This window comes from Elaeis guineensis, chromosome 5 (genome assembly GCF_000442705.2).
Source record: "Elaeis guineensis isolate ETL-2024a chromosome 5, EG11, whole genome shotgun sequence".
Taxonomy (NCBI): domain Eukaryota; kingdom Viridiplantae; phylum Streptophyta; class Magnoliopsida; order Arecales; family Arecaceae; genus Elaeis; species Elaeis guineensis.
Genome location: NC_025997.2, coordinates 125,692,800 through 125,704,704, shown reverse-complemented (window position 1 = coordinate 125,704,704; position 11,905 = coordinate 125,692,800). Strand labels below are relative to the sequence as shown.

Genomic DNA, 11,905 nt, shown 5'->3' with positions numbered 1-11,905 from the left:
CATAAAGAATTAAAAACAGAGACTACTTTGCATTGATGATCGATTTATAACTATCATGCATAGAATTGTTTGAAGGTGAGTTACTTTACAAGTAACGTGCAAAAGACAAGCATCACTTAGAAAAACAGAGATGGATGTGTAGCTTACACAAGAGATATAGATATCAGGAAATAAATGAACAGCTGTAGCAAATGATATGCGCAAGCAGGGATTGAGTAGTTGGGCACAGTGAGATGCGGTATGAAAAAGCTTCTAATTGGGAAGTACAGACCTTAGATACTAATGAGACAAGGATTTCATCTATGTTAACGTCCACAAAAAGTGTAAGATTGTATACCAACTGCCACACATAGCTAGGCCAAGATGCAATGGATTCGTATGCTTGTTGATTATAGTTCTGACCATGTTGTTTTATGATAAATTTCGCATGCATGGATGGAAGTGCATATCTGTAATGCAAATCTTTTGCTCTCTCAAATATTACCAGATACAACGTGATTTAACATAATTTTTACAAAGAGGGAGCAAACCACCTCTGCATTGATCAAACCTAACTCCACCTAATGTATACAACTTGCAATCTCATGGTAGAGCTCTTGAGAACCAGCAAGCCAAAGATCAGGCTACAAACTTCAAACATCGAGTGTCATTGTGTATAACCTGACAACGACATGAACAAAATCGCATTCCGCACCTAACGCATGTGTAGTTGGCAGTATACCCACAAACCGTGCAGAAATGGCGACGGGATGTAGTGCTTGGGGGGCCTACGGCAGCCCTCAAATAGGAGGGAACATGTGGAGGCAGGGCCTCTAGATTTGCCTGTTGCAATTAAAAGTAAATGGCACTATGTGAGACAAAGTATAGGGGTAGCTAGCCGTTAAAACCAGAAGATATGCACCGATGCCTACATCCTGTAACACCTCCATGAATGTCCTTGGTGCCTTCTTTGCATTCTCCAGTGCTTTTGCCAGTCTAGTCTTGCGCTTCATGCTCTTGGACTGCTTCTTTTGAATGTACACTACAAACACACAATAAATGTTATATAGTGTCAGGGGAAAGAGCAGGCTTCAATTTGATAACAAAGCTTTCAACAAGTGCACTATTAACTGATCCAATTCTACTTTCACAAGACAACATCTGTCCTGAAGTGTATGAAAATGGCATATTTATGTGTTTTCAGGAATAATAGTGTCAGATGGAGTTGTCTGAGCAAAGGATATGCACAAACTTGAAAAATATTGCACATAGGCATACTAAATATACTCTGTCAGCTGAATAGGTGAATATTAAACTAGTAACCCAGTAACCTTCGTACATAAATCCGGACACAGAATATGACAGAAATTAACTTGTGCATTCAGGGTGCTCCGTTTAGGAAATTAACTGAAAAAGAAAGACAATTACACTCATGAAGGAATTCCAACAGAAAGACACTGGCACTGATGTAGGAATTCAAACAGCAGCTAATTGCCAGTTTCATCGTTGTGAGAACTCAAGCTGGAAACTACATTGCAAGTGCACCGAAGAAGTAGCTCCTTGCCTATGAAAAGAAACAGGTTGAGCATATCATGCACCTCTGATTAATGACCTTACCTAGATTATACAAATTATTAGTTGAAAAGTCAACCACATTTAGCCAGTAGGGGTGGCAATCGGGTCAGATCGAGTCATAAACGGGTCGGATCAGATGTGGGTCAGATCAGAAAATATCAAAACTGAACCCGACATGTTTATTCATGTTTATTAAACAGGTTGAGTTTCAAACCTGAACCTGACCTATTTTAATAAACAGGTCACCCGACCCGACCCGTTTAATCGATTTATTAAACAGATAACCTGTTTAACCGACCCGATCCAATCCGTTTAACATGTTTAAAACAGAATCAGTTAGTCCAATCCAATATTCCAATCCAACCCCACCCGACCCGACCCAACCTATTTAATTTATTTAAAATAGAATCTGTTAGCCCAACCCAACCCGATCTAATCTGTTTAAAAAATCAGCATACGTAATTACTAAAAAATTAGAACAACAAAGAAGGAAAGAGGAAGAGGAGACTTAGATTTATTATTTAATCTGCAGCTAAATCAAAATGACTATAATTGACTGTCTCTAGAAGCAGACCGTCCAAGATTGTTGCCATTTGAAATAATTGAATCAGCAAAATTTAATCCAAAATCATCACAACCTCTTCATACAAACCTTAAAACAAAAATCTAAAGATAGATATTAAAATTTAAGTCCTGGCATGCTACAAAATTATAGCAAATTGGGCTACCACATAATGAACAGGAAATGCTTGCTGCCAGCATTCATGGAGTTCGAAGAGGACAGAGGATGGGAGAATCTGAGGATCAAAAGTTCAAAAAACCCTTCATCCTCAATTCTTTTCAATCCCATCTAACATTTTGAAAAAGCAAAGAAATGCATCGAAGTGCAGGTAAGAGAAATATCTAAATCCTCGGTCTCCAAACAATAGATTTCTCATTGTGAAAACAAAATCACAAACGGATTGTCAGCATGAAATCACTTGAGACTCATGATTTAAGATGATAAAGAAAAATCAAAAAAAAAAATCCAAAAATAGATTTTTCATTGCAAAAACAAAACCACAAACAGATTATAGGCGTGAAATCACTTAGGACTCATGATTTAAGATGATAAAGAAAAATCAAACAAAAAAGATCCAAAATAGATTTCTCATTGCAAAAACAAAACTACAAACAGATTGTAGGCATGAAATCACAAAAATAGATTTCTCAGATTTAGTATTTAATCTGCAACTAAATCAAAAAGGGGGAAAGGGGAAGAAAGCAACATAAGATGATAAAAAAATTCAAAAAAAAATGATCAACAACATGTAAGATTCTTATTTGAAAAGATCTCACAGTTTTTGGTTGGGAAAGAAAACATCGGCCACCGAAAGAGGAAAAAGGGGAAGGGAAAAACTTTAGATCTTGAGGACCGACAACGAAGGAGGACCGGCGACGGCCAAGTGACGACAAGCCCTTCTCTCAAGGATGGGCGACGAAGGAGGACCGAAGGAGGAAACTGACCACCATTGGGAGGAAAACGGGAGCACTGGCTAGGCGGCTACCAAAGGAGACAAGGAGTAGAGGAGCCTCGATCGTCATTGAGAGCAAGCTGGAAGCACCGGAGGAGTGGAGGAAGAAATCAAGAAACCAAACCCTAGAAGACGGATCGAAGGACGGGAGGAGGAAAGACCGAAAGAGTCGAAAGGCCATAAAAAAATCACCTGAGAGACTGAGAGTGAGAGATCGAAACCGAAAGAGAGAGGAATATCAAATATATACCAGAGACTAAAGGGTTTAAGCTATGTGGATTTACAGGTTATAACCCGACGCAATCCGATCTGTTCCAATCTATTTATTAAACGGGTTAAACAGGTCAGCCATCTGAAACCTGAACCCGACCCGTTTATTAAACATGTCAAACTGATCGATTTGTTTACAATCCGAACTTGTTTAGCCCAAATCCAAACCTGTTTATGGTGGATCGAATATGGGTCGGGTCATATTTTACCAACCCTACTAGCCAGTGCTTCAGTCCAATAATAAGCTATGTGATGAGAAGAGCTATATAAAAGTTCAAAGAAGCTTTTTCAAATAGAATAAGCCAATAGCATGTAACTCTGTAGAATAAACAGAGTTCACCATTAAATTATTATGTCTCCAAACATAATAAATATTTCTTTGTGTTTATCTCTGGTTGAATCTGAAGATGATCTACTGGAGAGAGCCACATATGACAGTGGGATTGGAATGGAATTACCATAAGACTTGTGAAATATTTACTAGAAAATGGTAATAATACTTGTGCAGATCTCTTAGCACAATATTGTTAGCAAGAAAGTTTCACCTTTTCAATTTGAAGAATATTTGTGCAACTTCATACTATATATTTATTGAGGCGTCTTTCGAAAAAAATGATAATCTAATGTTCATAAATAAAATATTTTTTTTCTTCTTTTGTTTATGCAAATAGTCATTTTTCATGCTTCTTATTTATCTTCTTTTAATTTTTATATGAGAACAAAACTTTGCTATTTTTCATAAAGTTTGAACCCATTCTATAATATTGATTTAGTTGGAAATGATGAGTGACAAAAAAACTTGCTTAAAAAATAAAATATAATCAAACACATGAAAAAATTATGCAAAAGAGAAAAGAATAAGAGTTTTGATGGTTCTTAGAAGACAAGCATGCTGAAAGTAGCACTTTGCTTTGGAGATCAGTTTTTGCAAATGTTTTGGAGCATCGCTACAAGTAATAAAAATTATATGTGTGATCATTGAACTCTTAGCACATCTATTGATTTATACCACCAAGAAACCACAAAAATCTCAAGCATCAGAAAATCTAAAAAGTATTCAGAAGTTTAACTGACTGTGGCAAACAGCTCCAATAGAGTGTAAGGGACAATGTAAAAAGTATGCAAGGGGCAATCCAGCGCATGACGCCATTATGGGATTTGGAAAAGGTCAGATGCACAGCCTTACCACCACATGGATAAAGATTGTTTCCATATTTCGTACCCATAACATCCTGGTCACAATGAAGCTATATTACAGTCATGCGAAGACTCACACTCAATCCGAAAGTGTGAAAGTGCTTTTTTTTAAAAAAAAATAAAAAATAAAAAACTGAACCAAAATCTTATGACACCACCAACTGCATAATAAACTTCTTATATATAGCCTAGTGAAGTAGCGGAAGAACCCTCATGTAAATTCTGCACATGTAACAGTGAGAATAATTTGGAACATATGATGCGGGGGGCATTAAGATTAAATTAGCCTAGCTAAAAACTAAGAGGCAACTGTGTAGCAAAACCAAGTACAATGAGTCCAATTAAGTGCATCAAGAAAGCACTTTAGTTACACATCTAGTGTTGAGAAAGAGTTAAGCATTCTGCTACCATTCCTCCAAATTTCTATAAGTTACCTAGTTTCAAATGATGAGGTAATAGACAAATTAAATCATACAATGAAGGCAAACTCCATAAAATTCAAACGAAAAAAATAAATTTATCGAGATTCCATTTAAAAAAAAAAAAAAAAAACTAAAGGGGAGGTAAACAGACCTTGATCATCTTCGTCGAGAGAAGCATCATCGTCATCATTGATCTCTACCACCTCTGCTCCAGCATTGTCGCTTTCCAATGCCTCAAGACGAGCAAGAGCTGCCTTTGGCAGGATAAAAGAAAAAAGAAAAAAAAAAAAGAGATACTAATTAAAATCATTAAATTTCCTGTGCTGATATCCGAGAGGGCAACATGCTTCAAAAAAGAATCGAATCGTTAACCATCCAAACTCTTCCTTCCACATCTAAGTTACTGCCAAAGTTTATTTGAACTTCGATTCTTATAGCATATTCGCACCAAAGAGCTTGGTTCAGGAAAATGTACATGTAAGTAAATAATCCATAAAAAGGCATCAGATAAAACAAGAGATAAACATCGATCCCTTAAATATGTTTACAGATGACATCAATTAAGACCGATTCAAATGAAGGGAATATTAATAACATTTGAAACTATAATAACACGCGAAACAAGAATAGGGGAGACGGGATCCACCTGGGTGCGGTTATCGGTGCTGGCGAGAGCGGCGGCCATCTTCGACGCCATCTTCCTGGTCCGGCTCGAGGTCCGGCGGAAGGGCCCCGTGTTCTCCTCGTCCATGGCAGCTCAAATCCTCGGAGAGCTCTCGAAATCTAGGGTTAGGAAGCGATTCTTTGGACCATGGAATAACACCCTGTGAGCAAAGAGACCGCTGAGATTGCCCCAAAGAGAGAGAGGGAGAAAAAGGGTGGATGCGAAGGCAAGTATTAAAGCAGAGATCGTCTTGGTGACGGCTCCGATCGGTGCGGCCTTGTTGTAGCGCACGATTAATCCAACGGTCCGTTTGGTCTGTTGCCTGATCTTTCACCGTCGGAGTGACGGTTCTCTCCGTTGTTAGTTCTGGAAGGTTGTAGGAGGCGCTGGCGGGCTCCCCGGGAACGGCCCAGGAACGTTACGAGATGGGATTTCCCTGACCCATTTAGGTCCGGTGGGTTCAAATCCTGACCCATTTAGCTCCGGTGAGGTCCACGTCAAGCCCAATTATTTTATACTAGCTTTCGGCTCATTCAGTGGGTGGACCCGACCAAAATTATGCAGTGAATGGTAGGTTCTTGCTATAAACATTTGTACCCACTAATTCATCTGTCAATAGATATTTTTGCAAAATGAAAACAAAATGAGTGTTGAAATGTACTCAAGGTTGATATGTAATAAAGAAAGAGTAAACACACACACACACACAGAGAGAGAGAGAGAGAGGAGACAATTAGCACAAATTAAAAAAAAAAAAAAAAAGATAAATGATAATCATATGGATGGTTCTTTCCCCGCTTCAAGCCTGTGTTCTCTGTTTTTTTTCTCTTAACGCTGAAACAGACTACCTCTTTGATTAACCTATGGACTTAGGAACAAGTCAATAGGTGTTATAGATCACATGCATTGCCTAGTAACAAGCCAGTTGAACTTTCCCTGTTATGACATCCTAATTAGCTTGATTGTTGCTGCAATTAGTTAGCAATTGCCATATTGCGACCATGTTTTTATTAATTCACGTAACTAAGATTTCATTTCAATTATCCGAAACACTTCCATTCTGTTGTAATGATCTTCGTTGCACATTTTCAATCTGTAGCCCTTCTAAGTTCATTAATGTTGCAAGTGAAGGCTGAATTGCTTCGAGAGAATATGTCAGAGACTGGATGGAAGCACCTTGGATGAGGTGGCGATGAGACTTGGAAGTGCTGTGATTATTTGTTTGCCTTGGAATATTAAGGTAAATTCCTCGTCTACTATAAGACGAATCTCTCGTGTTCATGTCAGTGTTGGAGAGTGACCATAAGGACACCAAGTCTTGGCAGATTTGGCCTTGCAAAGAGAAACAGCTTCTCAGGGTTGCCATGCAACATCTGTCGACCACTTGGACTGTTCTAGGTTCTGGAAGACGAAGTCGAATGGACATAATTTGAAAATGCATGGATAGACATAATCTCAGGGACCAATTTTCGGCTTTCCAAGTCAAGGCATGGCTTAGTCATAAAAAGTTTTGCCAAAGTCAAAACCACAAAAAGGTGGAAGGAGACGTTTAAAGAGCAGTACTGTCAGTGGATCAGCCAGTTGCCTGTCTTCTGGAGCTCCACCAGCCTCCTTTCAGGAACTAGCAGTCTCAACTCTCTTATAAATTTCTATTAACATTTTACTGGAGCAAGGTAAATATCATACAGCATTACATAAAAAAAAAGGCAGCTCAATTAATATTTTCCTGAATTTGCCATGATTCTTGAGAAATACTACTGATTTGCATAGCTATGTTAATTACATGATTCTGAGGAAAGATACAAAACGACAAGCACTACTGCGTCCAAAATAAATGGCTAAGAATTACAGGCTTTCAGTGCATATGCTGAGTGACCACTTCTAAAACATGTCTTGATATCTAACTTAAGCAAAGTGATGAATACAGTGAAAAACAACAGCTGCATTATATTTAAATCAAGCAAGCTCATGAATACAGTGACAAACAACAGCTGCATTAATGACCACACTCAAAGAACAATGGCCGAGCAGAAGCACCTCCTTCCAATGGCCCTCAGACCAGAATTACTCCAGCCACCTTGCTCTTTGTAACATTCAATCTGTCATTGCATTGAACAAGGATGAAGAATTATTTGATGTGTCCTGGAAGCAAAGCATTAAATGTGAAAATATAAAGCATAAAAGACCAACAGAACCATGAACGTACGGTATCCAAGATATTATCTTGGCCTTTAATCCCGCCAATCACAAACAAGGAACCATCGAGCACAGCTGTAGCAGCATACCCTCTGCTGGAATTCATTGGCTCAGCCATTATCCAGGAGGGCATACGAGGGTCATAGGTTTCTACACTGGAGACCATCTCTTCGCCATCAAATCCCCCTATTGCATATCTAAACAAGAGATTGGCAAGTCTTAGAAACAATATTCAGAGGAATATAATTCAAAGCTTTCACTTATTATATTTGATTGCACATCAAAGAGAAATACTTAACAGTTTCTCATTGAACACCGCCACTGAGTGGCAGCCTCTCCTTGTGCTCATGCTAGCGATCTTTGTCCAAAAGGCTTCACGGGGGTCAAATCTTTCAGCTGACCTGGAAGGAGAGTTTCCCATGAGCAAGTTGTAAAATGTGAAGCTTTTACAGATGAGCATGACTGACAATGATAACAATATTTTGCCTTCTGGAAATAGGAATCACATAAACAGTTTAATCCACATGAGCTAAAGAATGAGAGGGAATATGGAATTAACTAAACTAAATGTGATTCAAATAGCAGGTAGCAGAGGCATCAGATAACTTGGAAGCGGCAGGAAGTGAGAGCAAGAGGAATGACATGTTCCAAAAACACCCAAAGGTCGGTAAGTGTCATGCATCATGCTTAAATATAAAAATGTTAAAATATCTTAGAGCGGGAGACATGAGCTTCAATGCCACATGCAGCAACAACATTCTCATGACACAGTGGTTAGGACCTTAATCTTCATTTTCAAAAAATAAATTTCAACATTTTGATCAAGCAAACAGCCGAGGAGAGATAGGTAGATAGATAGGACAAGGATTGATGGTTAGAATTTAGTCAGGCAAAACAGATTGACAGAGAATGCAATAAAGCATAATGCATGATCCAAGAGAGAAAATAATTGCAATCACAGGCAACTGAATTTTCAAAATGAGCTCTGTTTTAAATACTTCACAATAATAACCAAGTGCAAAGATGCCATTTTCCTATAACAGATGTGATACACCAACCACTGTTGAGACATGATGCATGTGAGAGCTTCATAATTAGCATAATATGAAAGGATTTAAGCAAGGAAAGGAAGCTTCATAATTAGCATAACATGAAAGGATTCAAGCAAAGAAAGGAAAGATAAAGTGGTGAGGATCTCACTTCAAGTAATCTTTTCCATCATATCCACCAACAGCATAAAGCACACCATTAAGTTCTGCTGCAGCAGGAGCAAACCGCTGAAATGACACAATGATGTAACGCCAGTAAGAAGTAAACAAATTGTCTGTAAAAGAAAGAATAAATACAAATATGGTGACTGCAATCAGAAAGAATAATATGCTGGCTCATACTACTGCAAGTGAATAATAAACTTACAGATTAACCAATGCTAAATGACCCAAAGACAATGGATTTTAAGATTATGTTTCAATATCTCTACTGCTGTATATCCTTTGTCAGTGTTGCATACTGACTCCCTTTATATTGAGTCTAATCAAAATAACTATACCAAGCAAGGAATAAAATCCATATGTTCTTTTCCATAAGGATTTTACATATAGGGCTACAAATATCATGGCACTTATGAGTGCCCATAATCAAGTGACATAAAGAACAAGCATAATATGAAAGAAACTGCAAATATGAGGTACCTTTTGAAGCATTGATTGGTCATTGATCCACTTTCCAAGAGCTGGATCAAACATCTCAACATCAGAGAAAATCTCAGTTCCATCTCCTCCACCAATAGCATAAATTTTGGCATTTAAAGTAGCTCCACCTAGACTTCCTTTCTCACGAGTCAAATTGGGGCATAAGCTCCACGCATTGAGCCTTGGGTTGTAGCACTCCACTTTAAACAAGTACAAAAAAGTCCTCTAATTGTGATGATGATTATGAAGCATATAGAAAGAAACTGAATTCATGAAATAGCTACCTGTGTTATACCACAAATGACCATCGCCACCACCGAAAACATATATGCTGCCATCTAATGCAACAGCCGAAGCATATGAACGAGCAGAATTTAATGGTTCAAGGGGTGTTAATAGGTCCAGTGATGGTGAAAAAGAATCTAATGCAGATAACCAGGATAATCCATTAAAACCCCCAATTAGATATATTACATCCTCCGAGCCCAAGCATTGCTCAACAAAGTTGTTTAGAGAGTCATCAACAATGGTAGAAGGATCAATCTTAGCTTCTAGCTCCTTTACATGGTCCTTCAGTCTTTGAAGTTTTCTTCCTGACTCCTTAACTAGATCCCCTAACTGGTGGATTTCTCTATCTGATTCAACCTGAATACAAGAGTCAAATTTGGAAGAAAATACACTGTTTTGAGTGACCTCAGTGAAGTGCATATAAATATATCTATAAATAGTTTTATGTTTGCTTAAATACTCATGCAATATACTGTAATAGATAATAATCTGAAGGAAAGCACAAAATGCATAAATACAAAAAATGGAATCACAAAAAATTGATTGTCAAAGAAAACATACTGCTGACAAGTCCTATAACATCTGATGTTATAAACAGTCCCCCTTCCTAGAAGCTGTTTGGTTGCCTGCATCCAAGCTTCAAATGCTGCATCCCAGTAATAAGTGGACAGATGCAGCTGTTTGGTTGCCTGCAACTGCATCAGATGCAAGCAACCGAGATGCACCCTAAGGCCCTTCTGCTACATCTAGAGATGCAACCAGAAAATGGCCACATCCCCTGATAAGGCTCTGCATGCAGCCTTAAAGGCTATAATCACCTCCGTTGTCTCCAATAAGATTTTACCGTGATTACAATAGTAAAATAATATTATAATATTATCATCATTCTTATTATAATATTTTTTTAAAACAAAATAATCATTAATATCATAACATCACATAGTAATGTATTATATCGTAATAAGCAATATAATATAATATTGTATTAATATCATAGTTATTATGCTATATTACAATATATTATATAATATTGCATGATTATGACATAACATTACATTATATTATTTTGTATTGGATTATCTTATGTATATTATATTATATTAGAGTGTTAGCTTACACTATATTATATACTATTACAATATGTATTATAGTGTATTGTATTATATTATAAGATATATAATATAAGATAACATAATATTATAAAATTTATGATACTACATTATCTTATGTTATATTTTGTCTGAATATATTATCCTTTGATAATATAAAAATTATATTACAATTTAATAGTGTAATGATATGAAAATGATATAATCAAGGTCTGCACTCTTGGTATCGGATGCCATACTGATATATTATTGATTTGGTATGGTGCAATACGTATTCCGTACCGAAATAATGCTCTAACTATTTTTCTCACTTTTATCTTGATATGTCTTGATACTGATCCATACACAGCTAAGTGCACCTTGGAATGAGGCAATACAGAGCTTATACCGACTTGAACTTGAGTTTCGCATCGATTCCCACTGAGTATGATACGTACGCCCCATGCCAGATGACACGATAGTCCATGGATAATAATATTAGTGGAGGTAATTTTACTACATTAATTGCAAGGTGATCATTGATACTGAGACCCATACCAATTACTTGGCACGGTATAATATTGTACCATTTTAGGCATGTACCCATACAGCTAGAGCGAGTGAGGGAGGGGGAGAGGGTGAAGGGCTCACCCCTGTATTCATGTAGCTAGAGGAGAGAGGGATTTCAGGTGAAGGGCTCACCCCTGTATTCATGTAGCTAGAGGAGAGAGGGCTTGAAATCCCTCTCTCCCCCCTCCCTCTCCCCCTCTCTATCTTTTCCTCACTTTCCTTCTCCCTGTCCCCCTACCTTGCCAGATTTCTTGAACCAAGGGATGGAACTACATCAGTCTACCCTTAGTACGATTTGGTATGCCTTAAATTAAGCATTTCAGGATGGTCCCATCTTTCATGGATATCACACTCCCTCCAGATTAAACAACTAAACAAAAAAATTATAGATGCAGCCAAGGTTTTAAATCCCATGGGACAGGGGCATCTCTGTTTTCTCTCGGAACGAGAT

The 11,905-nt window shown here is 37.6% G+C and overlaps 2 protein-coding genes across 8 annotated transcripts in view; both read right to left on the bottom strand.

The window, feature by feature from the left end:
- Positions 1-448: 448 nt before the first annotated feature.
- LOC105045907 (SWR1 complex subunit 6) lies at positions 449-5,854 on the bottom strand. Its single transcript, XM_010924344.4, has 4 exons — positions 5,604-5,854; positions 5,109-5,211; positions 912-1,021; positions 449-822 (listed from the first exon to the last, which is right to left on the bottom strand). Exons 1-4 carry the CDS (start codon positions 5,706-5,708, stop codon positions 619-621), a joined length of 522 nt encoding a protein of 173 aa, XP_010922646.1. The 5' UTR covers positions 5,709-5,854; the 3' UTR covers positions 449-618.
- A 1,488-nt stretch (positions 5,855-7,342) lies between these two features.
- Positions 7,343-11,905, bottom strand: part of LOC105045908 (uncharacterized) — a 28,661-nt gene continuing 24,098 nt past the window's right edge. For all 7 annotated transcript variants that reach the window (XM_019850953.2, XM_019850954.2, XM_019850951.3 and 4 more), the window contains 6 exons: positions 9,793-10,153; positions 9,509-9,708; positions 9,018-9,094; positions 8,117-8,218; positions 7,828-8,014; positions 7,343-7,720 (listed from right to left, as the gene is read on the bottom strand). In XM_019850953.2, the coding sequence (XP_019706512.1) occupies positions 7,631-7,720; positions 7,828-8,014; positions 8,117-8,218; positions 9,018-9,094; positions 9,509-9,708; positions 9,793-10,153 (1,017 nt within the window). In that variant the 3' untranslated portion in view covers positions 7,343-7,630. The remainder of the gene's footprint in view (positions 7,721-7,827; positions 8,015-8,116; positions 8,219-9,017; positions 9,095-9,508; positions 9,709-9,792; positions 10,154-11,905) is intronic.

What these genes read in the sequence shown, in the direction of transcription:
- LOC105045907 (XM_010924344.4), bottom strand. Translation starts at nt 5,708, where the DNA reads ATGGACGAGGAGAACACGGGGCCCTTCCGCCGGACCTCGAGCCGGACC. An exon ending in GCACCGATAACCGCACCCAG is followed by an intron (nt 5,212 to 5,603) that starts GTGGATCCCGTC and finishes ATCCTGCCAAAG; the next exon opens with GCAGCTCTTGCTCGTCTTGA. An exon ending in TCTCGACGAAGATGATCAAG is followed by an intron (nt 1,022 to 5,108) that starts GTCTGTTTACCT and finishes GTGTGTTTGTAG; the next exon opens with TGTACATTCAAAAGAAGCAG.